Source organism: Lissotriton helveticus, chromosome 11 (assembly GCF_964261635.1).
Source record: "Lissotriton helveticus chromosome 11, aLisHel1.1, whole genome shotgun sequence".
Classification (NCBI taxonomy): Eukaryota; Metazoa; Chordata; class Amphibia; order Caudata; family Salamandridae; genus Lissotriton; species Lissotriton helveticus.
The window spans coordinates 141,128,953-141,152,385 of NC_136072.1; the positions used below are offsets into that span (position 1 = coordinate 141,128,953).

At 40.5% G+C, this 23,433-nt stretch overlaps 1 protein-coding gene across 2 annotated transcripts in view; it reads right to left on the reverse strand.

Moving 5' to 3' along the window:
• SI (sucrase-isomaltase) overlaps positions 1–23,433 on the reverse strand; it is a 645,776-nt gene that overhangs the window by 129,821 nt on the left and 492,522 nt on the right. For both annotated transcript variants that reach the window (XM_078665617.1, XM_078665618.1), the window contains exons 55-57: positions 21,944–22,072; positions 16,546–16,656; positions 8,335–8,397 (exon numbers count right to left, since the gene is read on the reverse strand). In XM_078665617.1, coding sequence (XP_078521743.1) covers positions 8,335–8,397; positions 16,546–16,656; positions 21,944–22,072 — 303 coding nt within the window. The remainder of the gene's footprint in view (positions 1–8,334; positions 8,398–16,545; positions 16,657–21,943; positions 22,073–23,433) is intronic.

Sequence of the window (23,433 nt, forward strand, 5' to 3'; positions counted from 1 at the left end):
ACCATACCTGAAAAACTGGTGTATGAATACATCCATTTATGAGCTCAAATAAATATTATAAATGGAGACTGGCCAACAAAGCATACTGACACTCGGGAAACAGCTGTTTCAACACAGGAAATACACACGCGGGTAGGTTACAACTCGGATGTTACATCGGCCGCGTTATTTCCACGCATGGCATTACATCGTTTCAACGACTTGCGCTAGATGGCGCGTTACACCAGGGAATGTGTTGGATTTTAAATCCAACACATTCCCTGCTGTTGCGCTAACTGGAGTAGGAAACATAATTTATACTATTCCTAAGTCCAGCGCGCCATCTAGTGCAAGTCGTAGAAACGACTTGCGATGTAAAGCCATGCGTGGTAACAACGCGAATGATGTCTGCGTTGTAACCTACCGTGTGGCATTTGCTCACGCTGTAAAGAGACATATTCAACACTGTCACAAGGTATCAATAAAATAAATTATTTTATACAGTCCTCATCAACAGGATAGGTGTCACAAAGAAAGAATGAGTAACCTGCTAAGAAGTTTTATACACATTGCTATGGATGGATAAATATTTTTATCATGATGATATTAAATACTGGTAAGCAACTGTGTCATTTTGGCAAGCCCAAGTTGCAGCTTCACAATTTTTTCATCCTCTGATTTCAGCGGGCAATTCTGAAATCCCCATTGTGGAGTCACCCAGATTCACCTTGATTAATCTTTGGCCATGAGATGTGACTCTGCTCTCAAAGAAGAATTATGTTCTGTTTGACATATCAGCTCAAAGTTGCCTCAGATGGTTAGATAACAATGCTGCCTGACCCTAAACCAAGATGTTTGTCTAACATGGAGAAACAGACACTGAGGGTCATTAGGATGGCGGACGGACTTAGTCCGCCCGCCATCCTATTGGTGATTGGGACCGCCCGCCATAAGGGCGGGGGTCCCATTGGAGGTATTAAGATGCGCCCGCCACGCTCTCAGCACCGCCCGCCACAATGCTAAAAATGCATGTGATGCATTTACATAAACAAAGCGGCAGGCATCGCCGCCACAGAAAGGCATCACAAACAACCCATGCTAATATGGCTGGCGGTGTCTTCGACCGGAGCGGAAAAACGGCGGACAGTCTTTCCGACCGCCGTGGTCCCCGCCACCATACTAATATGGCGGGGGGTCATTTAGCTGAGGATGGCGGGCGGATTGCCCCCGCCAGGCCGGTGGTGGCTACCGCCAGCCCAAAGGGGGTAATCCGCCCGCCATCCTAATGGGCCCCTAAATGTAGATGTTTTACATCACCTGTAACACCCTCTAACCATTGTTATGTATTGCTGTAATCTGATGCCAACTCTTCAGACCTGTGTAGTTATGCACGAATGTTAGGAAATGCAGTGGCATAGCATGTTTGAGTGGTGATGATACACACTTAACCAGTTGTTTTATTTATTTTTTAATTATTGAACAGAACTTTAAAAAAGATCACAAAACCTGCTCTTCAGATAGTCAATTAAGCATTGCTTTTTTACTATAGCTAATTTTATGTCCTTTATTTTAAGATTTAGATTTTTGTATGGTGCTACTTAATTGTGTAATACACTTATTGCTTACTGCCAATATGTAGTTCCAAATTAGTGATCCTATGACAACCGAGGTCATCAACTAAAAGATGACAATCTTTATCCAGGACAGTTTTTTCAATATCTGAGATTTCCATGATAAACCTGGAGGAGCTCCTTTCACCTATTCCTGATCAAAAATGCTATGCTGTGGTTGATGGAGAAACAACACAACCAGCGATACATTCTGGTTTGAAATCATCAAGGTGTTCAGCAATCCAGTACACCTTAGAGTAAATGTTAAAATTACTAGATACATTTGCAGAAGAGTTTGATAAAAAAATATTGATTTGGTTACTCAGCTATTACAGACTTCAGACCAATAGACAAATGATAATGTGCTAACTGGGTACAAACTGATAGTAAAATAGACAATGAATGCTTACTAAAGTCACTTGAACAGGTGGATTAGGCCAAGCAAGGGTCAGATTGATAAAGACACTCAAGTTCAAAACATTAAGCAAGAAAAGAAATCTGAGGAGAAAGAAATTAGGATCTAGCAATAGAAATTATAGGCCCTCTCAAGAAAGATAATGGTACCAAATGTAATAAGGCATGCTTGTGTATTGACCTCCCCTGCTGCTCTCATTCTATATATACTGGATACACGAAAATAGTCTTAAAGAAGCACATCCATCCTACCTAAGTCAAATAAAAGCATATTTAGAGTTTTTTTATACCTCTTAAATCTAACGCCTTTGTGGACACAATAGACATTTGATGCATTGCTGTAAAAACAAAGAATTCATACAAATGTACATAAAGCAAAAGTAATGATGTTCAGAAAGAGGTTGCTATTCAAAATGGAGCTGGATCTAGAAACTTAACCACAAGAAAAAAGACTCTGCTACTTGAGAGTGACATGTTGTTTCAGCACTACATTGACTCAGTAATAGATCTGGCACATGTAGTAGCAGGTGCTTTAGGCAATTAGCTACCAATATTGTACTTAAATAAATTGAGGTAATAAAAGAAATGTAAGGGTTAAAAATTGTGGGACAGAGAAATTATATCCCAAACCATAATGACCTGAATTTAATCACCCTAGATAAATGCCTATCTGGAAAAGGAAGCCTGGCCTAGCAAAAGATATGCCAGAGTTTTTTCTTTGATGCTGAAGTGAGTATTAACTAATATGGAATACAAACATTATAAGCAGGTAGTAAATTATTGGCATAACATCATACTATGTAGAGAAGGCAACCTTTGCCATATAATGTAAGAGCATATAGAGAAACAAAAATGTGCCCATAGCAATAATATATATAAAGAAACATTCCAGCATATCTTTTACCATAAAAGACGACTGTCACGTACAGAGGACCTATACCTAAAACTAAGTGGTCAAGAATGCAGCATGAACATTTTCCAGCGGCTCACTCAAGAAACAATGTGCTAAAAGCCCTAGATGCAACATTTTCTGTGACTCTAATGTGGATCCAAAACCTTATTTATAAGGTTATAAATATATGTTTTTTATCGAAATAAAGCCTATTTGACTTGACTTATTTGCTATGCATCCAATCCAGACACATTCAGAAAAAAGATGCTGAAATTAATAGGGGATATTGACCCAAAGGAATGGTGTGGTAGAAAGAAGAAAAAAAATCAGTGTGTGACTATTTTAATTGTCCACTATATCTGTCAGCTGATTTATCTTTGACTCATTATACGAAAGTAGAGTATTAGGTGGTGTGGGGGTTAGTCCTCTCCATGTATTACTATCACAATACCCCAAAGATGGTCCTTAGATTCACATTAATAATTCTTTAACTCAGTCCTGGTAAAGGGGCAATTAGCAGTCAGGCTTTACTAGAAGAACATGTGTCAAGTATTTCAGGATGCCAACATGGCCGATAATTAATTGGCACAACACAAGAAAAATCCAACACCAATTTATAATAATAGAGTGTATTTTTATCCTACTTTGGACCCCAAAATGTATTGGAGAGCATACATATAACCAGAGTTATAGATTTTAGAAGAAATAGAAAATGAATGCAAAAATAATACAAGTGACAAAACCCATCAGTGACAATTTTTCACTTGCAGTTCGAGTTGCCTTGTAACTATGCAGGGTAAAGGTGATGTAGGACCCAGGAAGAAGTCACAACAGTGAGTTCAATTTGGCCTGGCCAGTGGAGCCTGGGAGCAGAGTTGTTCTGGCTGTCAACGGTGCTCAACAGGAGCCTCAAGAGAGTTGTTTTTACCACTGAAATGATACCGCAGGGGGAAAAAAATGCAATAGAACAACAGGGTGGTTGCTGACATTGGTCACAGGTTATATGAAGTTCACTCTTAGTGCAGCATTGAGTAAAGGGGTCAATTGCTGAACTGGTGACCAACAAGCATTAGCAGCTGTAAGTTGTACAAAAAGTAACTTCAACGTTCCGGTTGTCACAGGAATGCACTAGTTGCCTGTACTAATAATGGCAGTGCATTCTGACATTGCCATCATTATAACAACCGTGTTGTGAATGCATCACAGAGTAAAATCCGCGAGTCATATTCAAGGAGGGAGGTGTGACCTCCTTCCTGCCCAAGCATTGGTTCTTGACTCCTGGGAGGGATCACACTGCTTGGCAGGAGTTCAGAATCATGTCTTGGCAACAGCAGGTGCAGGAAACACAGGCTTGCCAACTAGAGCACAGGAAAGGCTGGGGCAGCCCGGTGAACCACCTCAAAGAGGCCACCTGCATGCCTGCCACATCACCCAGGGCACAAAACTACTTGTGTTAGGGGTGCTAAGGAATGCTGTTTGATACCAAACATGGTATATTTCAGCAGTACCATAATGGAGCTGCAACCTCGAGAATGCCCGAGTGGCAGCCCATGTTATCTTATGGACCGCTAACATTTATAGTGGTTTCCAATTGGGACCACCACTATAGGGACATATAGGCTTGCACTTATATGTACTCATCTTTAATATAATGCATCCTGCCCCCTGGGTGGAGGAGACATTCCTTAGTGGTGTCTGACATATATTAATGATAGCTTACTGACTATGCCACACATGGTGAAGGCACAGTCAAGTTTGATCAGTTTGCACAGTCCTGCAGTCTGCAATAGAACGCCTGCTGTCAGTAGTTTACATTGGTCACTCAGGGTGGCACAAAACTGTACTGCCGCCTTGGAGACCCCTTTACCAGTAATGCCTTGGTAACCCTGGTAACATATACTAGGGACGTATAAAGGGGTAATGTTTTTACCATTCGGGAATACAACGTCGAACATAACAGTTTTAGGGGAGAGCACAGGCACTTGGGTCTGAGAACATTGAACTATATCATAAAGAGTTAAGCATTTTTTTATGAAACTTGAAACTCAGAACTTCAATGGATCCAACTTGATGTCTGCTCTAGTGAAGGCACAGAAATATCTGTCTGCCTGTTGAATATTTCTAAATATGGCAGATGGATTTCCGTCAGGGTAGTGGGGATTGAGGACCGACAGGCTAGTGGCCATAGATATTACTGAAAATTTTAGGCTTTTCTTTATTGTGTAAGTGTGTTATCTACAACATTCGCAATTCAAAGGTGAGCTCTGAAAATTCATTTGTGCCTCCACACTCCCCCATCTTCTAGACTCACTGGTTCGCTGGCAACCGAAAATATCTAGATGAAACTTCCAGCTGGAGAAGTGCCACATAGAAAAGAAAAGTTGGAGAAGAATGGGCCAGAAGCCTATATGGAGAAGAAGTCTAGTATGCATCACATGTAGTTGGACATGTACTTTACAATGATTCCTGAGTTTTCCTCTGTATTGCCATTGGTTTTGGTGCTTACTCCATTATTTCTCCAAGTTGCGACTGATTACAGTACAATACAGTTACAATTATACAATGCATTATATGAAACTTTGCCTCTAGATTTATGCCTCATGTTGCCTGCAATTAATCACAATGTTAAATCTACAACAAGCACTAATATATCTAGCCGAAAAGATTACGTTTAGATGATGTTGGAATTGTTCTAAAGGATAATCTAATCAGAATAATTCAGAGAAATCATACAATGACTGAACCCCAAAGTTTACAGAAAATGCTTCTATGGATGATAGATCATTGCGTGGTGGAATAAGCCAGCCACTTCTAGTGGATTTAGGGTCTGGAAGCATAAGTGCATGGGAGATTGTTTCCCTTAGATGATGAAAGAGCCCTGTGCAGATCAAAGGATGATTGACATTGCATCGCATTTGGGGATGCAGTGCACACAACAAAATTCATTTTATTTATTTAAATGTTTACTTACCTGTAAAGCTCCGTAATCCAAAGATTACTACCCCCCACCCTGCCCCTCCCCCTCCCCCCTCACCGCCCTGCAGGTACACCCATTACCGACCGCGGCTGCCAATGTTCTCCTGCTAGTGACGACACTCAGCATGGAGTCTTTGGATTCAGTTGTGATTAATTCAGCAGTGTCTCTTGTGAGAACAACTGGATCAGTTTCAGTGTTGAGTACTGCACCACAATAATGCAGACAAAAGTAGATTTCATGCTGGCTAGGATTGCAGGCAGAGAGACCCCACCTATTTGAGGATGCACAGCACAAAATAAAGAATATCACTCCCACAAACTTTGGGGAGAGTATTATTTTTCACTTAAGTATGAGAACATTTTGTGGCTGGAGGTTGATCACCTCATTATTAGTAGACTGTGATTAGGAAGAGGTGAAAGTGGCTATAAAATCCTCCAAGAATGTTTGATTAAACTTATTTACAAGTGCTTAATGGACAAAACATTCTTTATTTAGTTAATAAGCCATTTATATTTCATTTCTAATCGTTCTTTTAATCTTCATCTCTTGAAGTTATACCCTAATTGCTTTTCATTAAATCATTCATAAAGAGGAACACATCTTAGGAAGTAGCTGTTGCACTTTATAATTGTCTTATAAAAATGGACCAATTAAAGGGGCAGAACAAGTAAGTAAGACATTACAAGCAGAGGGAAATTGTGCCAAATTAGCCATACAAGCAGTAAATCCCACCTTGATTGCTTGGAAGGTGGTGGTATAATGTCATGCCATTCTAAGAATCAAAAATATACTTTCACCGGCTCTGAATAAACCCAAAGCTAATTAGTCTGTTTCCCTCGTCTAGCAGCAACCTTAGTTTTATGTTTTAAAATAGGTTTAAACTCCTTTAGAGCAGCTGGGCCTGTATTATATACACACAGAGAGCATACTTTCCCTGTGTGCTCCATGGTGAATCTTTCAAAAGGTGCACCAGGCACAGAATAATAATGTGCCTTTTGACAAAAAATGCAGTGTGCCCAGGGCACCTGCGACCTTGCACTGCCCTGGGGGCAGCACATTTAGGGAAATACAGAACAGCTGCTTACAAGCTGCTCAGTGTTTTTTCTGTGCAGATAGCAGTCTGCCTGCACTTTAAACAAGCACTTGCACTGCAATTGGTCTCGCCTTTGGGACCTTATATGTGTTTAGCTATGCAGCACATTAGCCTGGGTGCTGAAACATCTACTGTTCTTTAACATGGTGGAAAGTAAGCACCAAACTGCAGAACAAGCCAGGTATGGGAACATATGGAGAGAAATATTGCCTTTCAGCAGGAAATGGTATTGTCCAAAGCTGTGTTTTTAATATAAAATCAGCGTCTTCGGTTATCATATCACTGAAAATACAAGATTTTAAAAATATATTATTATCTACGGATGCTCATGAAAGATAAGTTTCTATTGCCTTGAATCTAGGGAATGCTAAAGTGATTCTGGTATTTCACTGACCTCTGCTGGTCGTTTTCTATCACGAAAGTTAAATAGAGGCAGTTACCAGAAAAATAAAAAAGAAAGTCACTAAGCAGAAAACAATTCTGATATTTTACTGACCTCAACTGGTCGTTTTCTATCAAAACAGGTAAACAGAGGTATTTGAACAGAAAAGAGAGTCCCTAAGCAAATGTGGAAGTAGACAAGTCCTGGGGATGATCTCCAGAGCCCGCAAAGTACATACAGCAGATCTTCCGCACAGTGCAAGCGCTGTCTATGCTCGACCTAAAAAGGGAGAGAGACCCCTTTGTACACAGGTGCAAAGAGTGACTGTGCTTGTCTGGAGGGGGATGTCTGAGGAGCTACGGGTTCTGTTTCCCTCTCCAGCAGGCTGTCCTCAGGGGAAGCACTCATTGTGCATCACCTTTTTAGTGGCACATTGTCAGTCTGCCTCGCAAGAGTATGATTGCCTGTGCGCCTTTGTCCATATACAGCACGGATGCAGAGGCATAGTGATTACCCCGTTTGCAAAGTGTGATGCCCCTACGGAAATCAGGGAGCACCCTCTCACTATAGCTTTGGCACTACATACCTCCCAGCACTATCAGTATTACAGTAGCGGCTGCACATTTGTCGGTGGCTCCTTCTAGAATACCATAGTGCCCTGATGGTGTAAAAAGCAGACACTCATGCCTGTTGCACCCCCAGGGCACTATGTGTGATTTGGTCCCTGATGTGCCCTTATGAATTGTGATCTTGGAGTTAAAAAACATGCACAACATATTCATGGTTGTGAATTTGATGTTATCATTGTACAATGTTAGTATTATCACACATATTAGTATACTTTTTACAAACAAAGCAGATTTTAATACCTGTGCAAGAACACACTGCCGCCTAAATTAAGAATCAAAATAAGACTGCATCAATAAAAATAATGAATTTATAAAAATGGTATTGCATCTTAAATAAACAAATGAAGAAATACTGTACCCATGCTTGGTCTTCCCATGGCACTGACTCATTAACTGTTACATTTGGAAAATCTGGCCACACCTGAAAGTGAGACACAAGAACATGCAATCAGTGTATTCAACCATTAAATGTTGAGTGCATATACTTTTCACAAATGGTCAAACTAACTGCACTAAAAATGAAATATTTATGAATATGATGATATTTATTTAAAGCACAATTTAATATTGAGATATAGAGAATGAAAAAGTTAATAGCCTTGGGTCGCTGTAGGTTAACCCTTGGGACCGCCCTGCATTTTCTGGTCTTTCTTAAGGCAGTAGCAGGAAAAATAAAGTCCTATATGCTTTTTTCAATATTTCGCTCCATGCCCTTCCCATGACCCCAAAAATATAAAAAGAAGAGACTTTTTTTAATTCTAATGTTAGGAAAGAGTGGCAATTTGCTCATGCCATTGTGGCCAAAGCTCGCCTGTGCTGATATTATGGTGAATCACCATCTATGCACCTTAACTTAAAATAGAATATCAATTAGAAAATCAACCGTGATTTAGCTAAAACAGTTGTCTCATGCTTTCTTTAAAAAAATGCATATATACTATAGTTGTTTGTCAACCCTCAACTTTCAATTTTTTTGTGATCAAGTTCTGCAAAGTTGTAGTGGAGTTGGGCAGCAAAATCAGGGCAATACAAAAATCAGGGCAATACAAAAATGTGGAGCAGAGTGTAAGTTGGGAGGGTTTTTGGCAGTTGTTGGAGGATTTTAACGTTAACATCGCCCTCTGTGACACCATCTCTGATCCATTTGCTGTGATAACACTGTTATGGCCCGATGGAGTGACTGATAACAGAGGGCAAACCCTTTTGCACAACTTATTGGAATATAATTTTTGGGATTTGGCTTAAATCAGGGGTATTGAGAATCATCTATCAAACCTTCATAAGCAGGGGACAAGGTACCACCATAGACTATGGCTTTTTATCTCAGGAGCTGATGAGCTGTGTAGTGGCATGCAGAACTATCTCCAGTGGATTGAAATTACCCTAAATTTGCCATTATGGCAACAAACCATTCTGTTGTAACCAACTTGGCCATTAATTACAAGGAGCTTAGGCTCCGACGGAAGGATATTGACATCCCCCGTAAAACTGCCAAGGCTGTTAGGGCCAATCTGACCCTGATCATGGATCATCTTCTATGTGAAATCTGTTTAGCCTTGAAGACCATTACATCTTTTGAAATACTACATACCCATATTAAATCTACACTTATAATCATGCCCAAATATGTAGTTACCTCCGTTCCAGGGTGGATTGACAGGGAATATAAGACTTCAAACCAAAATATGAGGGTTGCCCGAAACTCCAGACCAGAGTTCAGGAAAATATATTCAAAGCCAGAGAGCACTATAAGTCCACAATTTAAAAACTTAAATCAGCTATCAAGGAAGAGGCATGAAATGGCCTTGTTACTGCCTGAAAGGGTATGGACTCTAAAGAAATGCTGGTCAATGATGAACAGCAACTAATAAACAAGTATATGGGTCTGGGCTTGAATATTACTCCCCAGAGCTGGATAGACCACTTCAAGTATATTTATTTTTTTGAAGGCCCATTGCCCAATGAATAAGATTATACCAGTCCCTCTTTACCCCTAACAAATAGGTTTTACCTCGAGAAGATAAACAGGCCATCAATGATAGCCCCTCAAATAAAGTTACAGGACCGGATGGGGCTTCACTGGATATATATAAAGGCAACACTAATCTGTCGACACCCATTATCATCAATGTTCTCAGTGCTGCTGTATCCTATAAGATTCCCTCATAATGGCAAAAAGCTACCATCGTACCAATCTTAAAGAAGGGCTTTAGGCGGAACCTTTGATGCTACAGGACTAGCTCACTCCTTGACCCTCGTTTCAGGGTAATAGGTAGGGTGATTCTTCACAGGATTGAGGGTTAAGTCAAGCAGACTGATCAGGGCCTAAAATGTTTTTTGGGTAGGTCAGGGGACACAGGAACAGTGCCTCAACCTGAACCCAATAGTGGGAAAATACTAAATTGTGAAGAAGTGCCCGTTATACCTCTCATTTATGGACCTGAGCAGTGCATTCAAAAGATTCAACTGATCCAAACTGTGGTTTATCCTTCAGCGGCTTGGTATGCTGCAGGATCTGGTAGACTTTTTGCATGCAATGCATTGTGAGGTCAGGGTGAGGTTTAGCACAGATGCGGAATGCAACCACTTATTCTCCCTCACTAGGGGTGTACATCAAGTGTGCGTCTTAGCACCAATCCTATTATTTTTATACACAAACGATTTAGACTCCCTCCTCATTTGGAACCGCCATGACTTGGTCAGGATCAAATCCAATCATGTGGCGGCGTTATTATATGCTGATGACGTGGGCCTACTTTCCTGCACACCTAATAGACTTCGGTCCCTAGCTGACAACTTTGTATCCTATATGGATAAATTGGACCTAGACACAAACATCACCAAGTTAAGCAAATTCCCTTACCTGGGAGTGAGCTTTGACAGTATCAACAGTCTTGTACCCACCAACTATGTTCTAGATTTAACAGCACAGTGGGAGCCCTTTTTAACGTATCTACTAGAGTAGGCAGCAAATCCATTGCACCTTTGCTAGAAATTTACAAACAGAAATGCCTACCTGTCCTCACCTATGGGGCTGGGATATAGGGGTATAGTGACTGTAGCAGGCTTCAGAGGGAGGAAAATCTGTTTGGTCAGCGGGTTCTTGGTTTTGGAACAGGTAGCTGAAAGCCCTTTCTACAGGAGGAACTGGGACTGACTTATGTCACAGATGTTGTGGGACTAGCTCCCCTTCCTCTTCGGTCCACTATCTGGAGCAACCCTGAGACCTCTTTCAGCAGGGATGTCATAGAGGATTGTCTGTCTTGCGACCACGGCCTAAGCATCCCATTGCTGAAATATATTTATACATCAGAGAAGGCCTTGGGAAGACCAAAGTTATTCCTCCGCCCTTGCAGCATTCAAAAGGGGAAATCTACCAAGATTAAAGATCTATTTCTGAAAAGGGCAGCCCCCAGAAAGGAAGATTGTGAGGTGATGAGGCCTTATATTGGAGAATCGATGAGCCTACAAATGTCCAAAGGGGTTGAGCCATTCCTCTTGTATCTCACCAACATAAGGGAAAGGGCCCTTTTGCAAAGTTTCTTTTAGGTATATCAGATGTCACCTGTGTTGTTTTCCTCTGGGTCAATTTGACCCCAAATCTATTTTTCTTTATCTCTGTGATGAATCACCACCTCATACCGTGGCACATTTTATATTTTTCTGTATGTTTTATGAAGCACCCAGATTTTTTTTTTAATCATCATTATTCAAAACTTCAGGCTTTAATGTCAATGTCAAATGTTCTTGTTAAGCGCACATATCACTGGAGAGGTCCCATGGGGCTAGGCAACAACAACAGCGGAGAGGTCAGCGACAGGAACAGTGAAAGCACGCGTACTGGGGAAAGAGCCAAGTTTTTAGTTCCCTACGAAAACATCTATGGTCAACTATGGACTGGAGGTGTGATGGTAGCTTATTCCAGAGCATAGGGGCCAAATAGGAATATAATCGGCCGCGAAAAGTTCAAATGCGAGGTTGAACAAGGTACGATTTGGAACCAAACCTTAAAGATCTTCCAAGCTTGTACCATTGAAGTTTTTTAGCTAGATATCTTGGGCCGGTGTCATACACTATCCTGTGTGTAAGACATAGGATTTTGAAAAGGCCTCCTTGTCGCACCGGAAGCTAATGGAGAGTTTTAAGATTTGGGGCAGAAGGAAATCTGGAAGGGATATTGAGAACGAGTCTGGCAGCAGTGTTATGAAGAGTCTGACGCTTGGAAAGCAGATCTTCATTGAGTGCCACCAGCAGATCATTCCCATTATCCAGTTGGCTAATAACAAGACCCCGCACTCTAGGTTTCCTGGCTTCAATGGGTAGCCACTTGAAGATTCTGCAAAGATTATGCATGATACCATAACAGGCACCAAGAACCTGGTTGACATGGGTTTTCATCGACAATGAACTGTTGATGGTAACACGAAGGTTGCGAACTACTAGCTTAGGAGAAGGACAAGGGCCCAATTCCAGGGACCACCAATCATGCATCCAGGATTCCGCTGCCCTGCCAAACAGGATAATCTTCGTCTTGCTACCATTTAGTTGTAATTTATTCCTACCCATCCACTCGTTCACCTGGACCATACAGTTTTTTAAACGAGATTTAGTACCGATGTAATCTGGACCAAAGGTATCAAGCAATTGGGTGTCGTCAGTGTACGACACGGTTTCAAAACCTTATGATCTGATGATGGCAGCTAAAGGTGTTAAATAACGATTAAACAACATGGGGCTAAGAATGGACCCCTGTGGAACACATACACTGACTGGTTGGCTGCAAGAAGCTAGAGTCTACAAGAACGGTAGTAGAGCGGTCAGTTAAATAGTTCTCAAACCAGTCGAGGGCCTTCCCTCTGATACCCACCTCCAACAGTCGATGTTTCAAGATAGTGTGGGAGGTGGTATCAAAAGGCTGCAGACAATCAATTTAGGCCCGCTGTTTACTACATGCGGATGCTCCCAAATAATTGTGTGTCTCTCTCTCTGTAGGAGGATTCCTTAAATATTCGCTTTCCTTGGGCAACTCCTCAGCCTTTTAGTATCGCACATTGAGGATACGAGGTCACACTAATTTTATGACAGTTTGAATTTTGTTTTTAATAATTTTCAGGCATTTTACATACAATTTCGCATGAAACTACTGAAGGCTGTATGATTGTATTTTAAAATATTTGTCTGAACTTTTATGACCATCTTAATATTGAATAAAACGATCTTGTAATTTATATAATTTTCATGCATCTTTGCACAGTTGAATGTCTTTGCACAAAACAAGCACATCAGTATGGACATAATGCACTATCAATTGTGACAATGAAGCAGTTTCCAATGTTCTCTAATCTATCTTGCAACTTGCTTAATCCTTTTTCTTGCCTGCACAACCGGTCGTTTTGCATATTACGTACTTGTTGTACTTTAGGTTGGCAAGGAACCTCACCACTAAATTGACTATAATGAGATGCTGATTTGCTATATTGGGACACGAATTTGAAATTAATGTTCTTTGTGTGCAGTCTGCTGCCGTTTTTATTCTTTTATGAAGTTATTTCAATCTGAATAAAGATTTTTGATTGATTGTAACAAAAGGTAATATTGCACACCAATCTCAATATGTTTTTTCTTTTCCTGTTTATATGATATAGAAGCCTTATTTGTTAAGAAGCAGAAATTATATTTCTATCTTGCAAATACTTCAAGAATTCATTGCACTTTATTGCTTTTACTTGATTTTACTTTCCTGAACATAAACAATCCGAGGCGTTTTGCTTTTTCCATGTGTGCGGCACAAGGCAGCACACATGGAAAAAGCAAAAATGAGGAGAAATAAAGCATTTCTCCTCGTTTTGCCAAGTTAAGGCAAGGTTTTTCCTGGTCTTAATTTTGGCGCTGCCCTTGTAAATAGGGGGCAGCGTCAAAAAGAATAGGTGTTGCGGTGGAACTCCCACGCAACACTCACTGCCCACCCTTTTCACACTAAGCATAGCATTAAAGGGGCCTAACTTACAAGGCAGTGTTAAGCCATGTTAAGTTGCTTTATTCTGTCTTGTAAATAAGGCAAAGCCCCTATCGCACGGAAACGTCACAAAAAGTGATAGGGGTTTGTACATATGCCCCTGAGTGTGGATTTCAGCATGCAGCACCATATATTTCACCCCTAGAGAACTTGAGTAAGTTAAGTCAAATCCAACTTTGTATTTGAAAGGAAGGATTTTGGCCAGTCGGGTCTCATTTAACATCTTGTACATTTATGCGGATGTTTCAAAACAATAGGGTAATCCACTGTGTTTAAAGTGATAGCTTCAGCAACATAAGGCTGATGCCTGATTCTTTTCTGGGGCTAAGAGAAGGGCATGATGGACGTTAATAACATGCCAGTGTCTAGAGTAAGAATGCCTATGTGAATATTGGCACTAATCTCAAAGATTTTGCACAATTGTTTGGTCATCTTACTTCCACCGAGCTTTGATCACTGACAACAGTGAAGGGCTTCATTTGATAAAAAAAAAGGTGGGTGTTCTATTTTAAGATGGAATTCTTTATTTGTCGAGCTGTGCAGGCATGACACAAATGTGTCAAGATGTATTTCCTTTTCTCGGTTTCGGTTTTTGGCTTTTGACTTGTATTGAAATTTAGCAGGTTTTGGGAAAATATTATGCTGACAAAACGTGCAAAATGTCTACATTTCACGTTACGTGAAATCCATAAAATGTTTTGAAATAGTGCTATGTTTTCCTACTAGGTTGATGTTGGGTGTTTGATCCAAAGACAGCTTTTTAATGCTTTTTTAAAAGTTTTATATAGCACCAACTAGATCCAAAGGTATCAGAGCGCTTAACATGAGCACCAGTTATGTTACACAGAGACACATTCATTTTTTGTTAGGCATGGGGAGATTAAGGGGCTCATTAGGATGGCGAACGGACTGGAGTCCGTCCGTCATCCCTGTGTAGACCGGGACCGTTCGCACTACATGTGGCGGTCCCGCATCACAAATCAGGATGTGACCGCCACCATGGCGGATGCATTCTGATGTTTAACATTGTGGTGGGTGCTGCTTTCAGCAGCACCCGCCATGAAGTGAAAATGGCATATTGTGCATTTCACAGCACTACGTGGCCGGCACCACATGATATCTGCCACATAGTGCTGTTAAATGTAGGGGGTACCATGGGTACCCCACAAGTGCACCCTCACCACCCCCTAAACAAGGGGGGCCCGCCATGAAAAGGACTTTCGAAAACAGCATCATAATTTGGTGAACGGTTCCTGCTAGGCACCGCCATCATTTGATGCTCCATGCACCGTCTGACAGGCAATCGGAACGATTGCCCTTGGCGGTTTCATGGCAGATGGTCTTTGCATCCACTGCAGTTCTACTTCGGCTGTGGGAAAATTGCTGTATGATGGCGGAAGGACTGCCACCGCAGAGCTGGCAGTTGCCACCGCCGGCCCTTCTGTGGCGCTCCTTCCGCCTTCCTAATCGACCCGTAAGGGATTTTCCCAGAATTACAGAATGTAGAGCGTCCTGCTGAAAATCAAACCCGGTTCTCCGGCTTGGAGGTTGACCGCTATAGCTGTTAAGCTACATCACCAAAAGATCAAAAACGAACTATATTCTAAAGTATGTTTAGCATATGCTAATATATGATAGAAAGTGCGATATCTTGTTGTGTTTTAAGCTTATTATGAGCAGGAGGTAATCAAACCCATTTTAAAGCAGAAACAAAAAAATTCTAATCTATAAACTTGTTCATTCTTGATGTATATACACAAAACTGTCTTATTTCAGAAACTTGGGGCCACATTTATGAATTTTTTACGTAGGGCAGTGCAGCAAGTCACTTTGCCATGCTGCCCTCCGTCAAAAGGAAAAGGACGGAATGTGCTGCATTTATAATGTACGGTGCATTCCTGTCCTTTCCCGCTGCGCTGGTGCCATTTTGGCTGCCAAGCGGCAATGCAGGCCCCCTTCCACCATGGTGTAAGAGTGTCTGCGTTGTTGGTAGGATTGTTTTTGTGAAGGAAAGGACTCCTTCCTGCACAAAAATAGTCCATGTAGGCATTTTCCTCTTTCTATGGGTGCTGCACAATGCAGCACACATAGAAAGAGGAAAATACAAGCAGATATTTGCATATTTTGTTACGCCTGACCTGGGGAGGCGTATAGTTTTGTTGCATTCCCAAGTTTACAGATCCTTGTAAATCTGGGAATGCATTAAAACCCATGAGCGTTACGTGGGAACAACCACTGCAACACACATAGAATTCCTCCCAAATGCAGCGTAAGGCAACACAATGACTTGCACTTCTTTGCCTTACACCATATCTACCAGGCCATAAAAAGCAATGCTAAGTGGCTTTGCATGCCCTCGTAGACATGGGTCTGCACTCTGCACCACCGGAACATACAAAAAAGTGGTAGATGCCCAAAAATGAGTAACACATCTTAAACTAACTTTTGTTACACAGAGAGATGTCCAATAGAAATGGTAAGATTTGAACGCCTGTGTTCCGAATACATCTTGAATAATTAAATACATTTTGTGCTCCAAATAAAATAACGTACCTTCCCCCAAACTATGTCACTTCCATCGGCCCACTTAATGAACACATCTTCTTGGACCCCTCTTGTGAATGCATCATATGGTTCAGTTTCATTGCCTGCAATTGCTGGATCCTAAGAAGAAGATGTTCAGTATGGAAATCAAAATGAGTTATTATTCATTAATGTATTTCATTTAATGTTAAGGAACATTGGGTAAAAAAATCACTAGATTCCTCAATACAAAATTGAAAGCAGCAGCGTGAATATACAGAGCAAATGTAAACTATAAGTTAATCAAACTAGACTTTGTCATTACCATATTTCTCATCACAAAGTGACACATTCTCAAAGATATTTCCCACCATGGGTGCAATGTAGCTGAGCGGATACCATAATTTATGAATGGAAGTTCACGCTAAAGATTTAAGGCATTTACAAAAGGATTTGTTCACATATAAAATTTGAACATTACAGCAGAATTATGGAATTTCCCATTTAGCAAATCTGTGTGCTTTCTAGTATAATGCATTTGCTAAAGTATGACAACAGCAAAAACCTCAAAAGGATGTGGGTGTCTCAAATAAGTTGAATGCATTTATGATTTTTTGTTGAGTACAGGATACTAACAGATTATCAAAGTAAATTTGCAAAATATTGGTACATGTTTATCTTCTGTAACAAACAGGCACAATCTTATCTTTTGTCTCTTTTATATAGTGGGAGGATGACCAGCGTGTTAATACAGTGGCATGTTATATAGAATTAAAAACTGTAAATATGAGGACAGCATGGCTTAATTTGAGGTGAAGAAATACAGATGTCAATGTAGTCTACCAAAAGCTTCCATAACTTCCAATCTCGATTTCTCAGAAGCAGTGGAGCAGCAAATAATGTTAAAGTCTCTAATGTTACTTCCTTTGATAACCTGAATGAGCTCAGGGCTTAACACTGAAATTGTTGACAGGAAAGCACGTAATAGTATATGTTACACATGGTATTTTTGGTATGGATTGCCCCAAACTGTTTTGGCTTGACCCCCTTACATTGCTGAATTTGCTTTAGTTGGCATTAGGGCTCCGAGCACTCTACCCCTGCTAGCCAATGCTAAAGTGCTTCTGCTCTCTCCTTAAAACATGGCAAAATAGGCCTAACCTAATTGGCACATTTAATTTCCTAGTAAGTCACTCCTAAGATAGCCCTAAAGGTTCATAGGCATGGTCCCTGGTATTTCAAAATAGGACTTGTCATTAAGTATTATATTTCCTTACAGTGAAAAACTCCTAAATAAATGTTTCACTGTTGTAAGGCAAGGTCTCCCATTGACTAATACTGGGTTACCTTATTACATGTAATTAGTGCTAACTTCAAATTGGAAGCAGATAGAAAAATTACAGTTACACTTAAATTATTTGTAATTTAAAATAGTCACATTTTAGGTAGCGATTTTGAAAATTCTACTTTTATAAAGTTGCCATATTTCTGCTCAAACCAACTGTGCCTATCTGCCAGTGTCCAGGGCACTCAGACAATGAAACAAATGATGCCTTTGTCACCCTAGACAGATTTAAGCAAGACCAGGGAAGGAACTGTATAAAACCATTTTTGGGGGTGGGGCAGGAAATTCCCCCACACAAAGGCTGGAACCAGGAATAAAAGTGTGACTTTTAGAACCTCTCCTCAGAACACTCCTGTACCTGTGGAAGATTCCCAAGAAGGACTGCCATTTTGATTAAGGAAGAGAGGCTGCCATGATGAATGAAGAAGGATAGTACATGCTCAACTTGAGCCCAGACTCCCTACAGTGACTCTAAAGGTCAGTTGGTTGACCTCCTGCAGGGACACATCAAGCTTGTAGAGGTGTCCCTGCAACTGGTACACATACTATCACCAACTGGATCTGCCTGAGCTCTGCTGCTGCTCTCTGTTAGAGTGATCCCCAAGGCATACCCCAGTTAGTCAGCCTATGACTGAATCAGAGATAACTCCTACACAAGAAAAGGTAAAAATCTCTAGGACCGAGCTCCTTGTGACCATGAAGTGACCTCTTTGTGTCAAGACTTGTGCACCCGTGACGACTGAAGCGCCAGTGGGGCCTGCTCTTTGTGCCGACAGTGACCGTCCACGACGATCAAGCAATGTTAAGCTTCAGCAGTCACTGGCTCTTTGCATTATAGCAACAACCTTCCACACAATGTTCGACCCTGCCCTTGCATTGAAAACACCTTCTCATGGCCACAATAAATGAGGAATAGGACACTTTGTGCTGGCCTTGAGAAGGTAACTCTTCAGCGAGACTAACCTATAACCTGGTCTGTGTATCTAACCCACACTCTATCATGGTGGGCCTAAACTTGTGAATCTCTCTCAGGCTACTGAGATCAGATTACCACAAGTGTGCTTCTTGGTGCTATTTTCGCCAAAAACTTTAAAACTTGATATCTCTGGTTTTACTAATTGCTTTTTTATTGTTCTGATATCATTTATTTATTCAAATGGAGTCTATTTTTCTAAATTAGCTCGGGATTTTCTTATGTTGTGTTTTCACTTTGTGACTGTGTGTGCTTCATAAAGTATTTACATATATAGCCTGTAAGTTAAGCCTGTCTGCATTTGATTAGCTACCAGAGCATTAAGGACAAGTTAGTTTGGTGACTTTTGTTATTCACCATGACAATGCGTGTTTTTATAACTTGAGTAGAGCTTCCATCCCTCTCAACTAATAACCCAATTTCTTAGTGTATACATAGTTCAAGACCATGTAAAGAATAAAACATAATGTCAGACAAAGGACTATCCAGAAAGAGTAATAATTTCTTAACTTGAAAAGCTTGAAATAAACAAATAGACTCAATAATCCAATAGCTTTTATATTTGAGACCCTTTGATGGCTGTTTGAGGACTCCATGACCAAAATTTGTTGCAGTAAGTTAGTAATGATTAAACTGAACATTTTATGTCTGAACGAGTACAGAGATAGCTTCCTACTCTGTCCTATGAAGTCCCATTGATCTTGAATTGACAGGTGGGTGCTTGTGTAAAGGAAGAATTTCTTTTAAAATTCCATACTTCTCCCTGTATCTACTACAAAATGAATATTAGTGCCTTGTGTCTGTTGGCCCTAGTTCCATCAGGTGACTTGGGATTAGGGTGCACATGCATCAAAATAGGCAATTCTGATTCATTTATTGCGATTATTAAGGAATCGCAATTATGGAATCCCAATTGCCTATACATGTCGGAATCGCAAAAGAAATGTGATTCCTACACATTTCCTAATTGCGATTCACAAATTGTGTGTCACAATTAAGGAATGGCTTCCCATTCATTCCTATGAGCCTAGAGGCCCATAGGAATGAATGGGAATTGCATGCGCAATTTGCGAGTACCAAATAGGTACTCGCATATTGCGCATGCAATTTCATGGGTGCAAGGGTGCCAAAACAACACCCTGATGCACCCCTGAAATTGCATTGTTATCACATGTTGCAAATACACATGCACCAAGGGCATGTATGTGTGCAGCAAGGAACGTAGAAAAATGCACTTTTGTGCATTTTTCTAAGTTCTCGTAAATTACGATCAACTTTAATTTGACGGTAGTTTGCTTTTCATAATTGCGAATTTGCAATTATTTTTTGTTTCATGCATTGCATTTAAGGAATCACAATTTGCGATTCCTTTAATGCAATCACAATTAAAGTAATTGCAAATTTAGCAATTACTTAAATTGCAATTTTTGCATTTGGGATGATGCATCCCAAATGCAAAAATATCTGCCCCTTTGCAACTGGTATTTCCGTTGATGCATGTGGCCCTAGATATACACAAGTTGGGCAAGAATTTGACTAGGTAAAGGAATATATGGTTCTTAACTACCTAGTTACAAGTGTGGTCTGATTGCTGGCAAGATGCAACCTGAACTTGGCATGGCGACATTCTCATTCTCCCAGAATGTGCAACCGTTCTCCCATCTTTCAATGCTCCCAAGAGAAAAAGAGCAGGTGTAGCAGTTACAAGTCAGCTAGTTATTGAATACGAAAATGAAATAGTCATGCCTAATGTGATGTCCTTACAAAATCAGTATGTAATGAAAAATGAGAGTGTACACTTTAGACCAAAAGTTCGGAGCAGCTGCACATCAAACTATGAGAAGATGAAGTAAAGTGCAGTATTTCAATAAGAGTAGCACCTGACAAGTTTCCCTAACAACAATTTATTCTATCTGATTTTAAGTAGCTATTGTTGTTGAAAGCTGTTTGCAATCAACAACAGAACAATTAAAAGGACAGTGCCATTGATTTGTAATCTCTACAATGCTCTTGTCAACTAGCTTCTCTGTTTTGAGATACATGTCTATTTAAATGTATTATTGTGGTTGAATGGCCCTCTCTCAGAGTCAGCTCCTACCATTCTAAGGCTGTAAGTTTTGAAAAGGTGTGGGGGTTATGCTGGGGCATGTTTAACCTCCTTTTATTTAGGTCACTTATCTTTCCAGCATGTTGTGTGATCTTATATTAAAAACATTTCACGTCTTTTGCCTAAACATGAGGATACATGTTTTGGTTGTTTGACTGTAAACTGTTGAGTGTTTTTTTTAAAAAATGTTTTTGGTTTTCCTTGCCCCATAGGTACGAATCCCGAATACTAATTCAAATTGATTGAATACTAACAATTCTCTTCACAGTGGGTTTACCATTCAAGGCATTGTATGATAACATGACAGTAAAATACCTGTATGGTAGCCTCTGCTGTGCATGACCGTGCCATGCCCAGAGGATTGTAAACTATCTGCAATGGATCCTAAAGGATAATCTAACTTATACCTCAGTGATTCCAATAAACAGTTCCTGCATGACTACCCAGGATATTGCTCAAGACAGCCTTCAGAAATTGAAGGACTTTCACAGCCAATGTTCCATCACCAGATGTGTAAGTGATGTTTGAAATATGTTTTCTCTTGCAAGGAGGGGCAGATTTTGACACACCTCACCATATGTCATCACAAGTCATAAGTCTTAAATTTGGACCAGATCTCTTTTTTTTAATCTTGAGCTCAAATATATGTTTGTTTATTTGACCATTTTAATTAACCACCTTTATATTAGTATACATTTTGCATATGAAGCCATGCATTCAAAAACTGGAGAATTTCACAATTCAAAAGATTACGGAGGGAACAAATTAACAGTGTGGCCAATCAGATGAGTGGCTACTACATAATGTACATGTTTCTCTCCTGTCAGATGGTATGTGGTACACAAAGCACAGAACATTTGTCAAGAAGATTGCACACAAAAAATCTTTTACCCTCATTATAAAAATCTTACTAAAATGAATTTAGTGAGCATGATCTAATGGTACAAATCATCGTAACCAAAAAACGGTTTCATAACCAGAGAACCGGATGAGTTATACATACCAGTAAGATGATAAATCTCATTCCTTCTGATTTGATCTTGTTTACAAGATCGGGAAGACCACTAAACAAGGGGCTTAGTGTGAAGTCCATCTGTCTGACCATATAATCGATGTCAGCATATTGGACATCCTGTAAATAAAATAATTAGAATTTATATGTGCCCTGAAAATTTCTCTGCACAAGTGTTTACAATGCTTCCATTTTGAATTAGATATAATTTGTCTGGGTCAAATATCCTAAGAATTACAAACGTCTTGAACAAACGCTCTATATATTTCTAGGAGAGGGCGGAATTGGCAGAATTTGACTCTAAAGAATTCCATGGAATTACATTACAATTCTCCGAGATTCCATGGAATTCCACGACAGGGCGGAGTGAGCATTTGGTGCTATTTCTTTTGTGCAAAATGCATACTCGCGTACAAAAATGGATGTGGAGATGCATTTTGCGCTAAGAAATAGCGCTGCCAAATACCAAATGCACTGCAGTGCATACCCCTTGGCACCTCTACATACTCTGCAGTGATTACTGCAGACTATGTAAGGGCACCAAGGGGTATGCTTTGTAAGTGTATTTGGTATTTGGCACTGTTGTGAATACCCTTCAGCGCAGTTATATACTCTCCAGGAATCACAGCAAACCAGCCGCGGTCGGTAGTGGGAGTAGCTGCTGGGCCATGACGTGGGGAGGGGGAGGGTGGGGGTACTAAACTATGGATTACGGGGGTTTACAGGCAAGTAAACATATATACAAATAAAACAAATTTTGTTGCGCGCAATGCATCCCCAAATGCGATGCAGTGTATGCAACAAAATTTGTTTTTATTTATTTATATGTTTACTTACCTGTAAACCTCCGTGATCCATAGTTTACTGCCCCCCACACTGCCCCTCCCCCTCCCCACGTCAACACCCGGCACTACTCCCACTACCGACCGTGGCTGCTGCAGACTATATAAAGGTGCTGAAGGGTAACATGCATACCCGTCAGCTATTACATACACTGCAGTGATTGCTACAGAATATGTAAGGGTGCCAAGGGGTATGCATTACTGTTGTGCATAACCCTAGGCACCCTTACATCCTCTGTAATAATCACTGCAGGGTATGAAAGGGTGCTTAGTAGTATGCACTGTAAGTGCATTTGATATATAGCACTGATTTGCATAAACTTCGGCACCCTTACATACCCTGCAGTAATCACTGCAGGGTATGGAAGGGTGCGAAGGGGTATGCACTCCTGTGCATACCCCTCAGAGCCCTCACCTACTCAGAATATATAAACCTTACTTATATAATCTGAGTTTATAAGGTTGCCAAAGGGTATGCACAACAGTGCAGTAAGTGGTCTTAACCAGGGCCAGAGGAGGAACATGTTCCTCTATGTTTAAAGTTTGATCTGAAGTGGTTTTTAAATAGAGAGGGATTGCTCCCTCTTCCAGCCCTGCTTAACAACCATACATTGCAGATCAATTCTGCCGGCAGAGTGG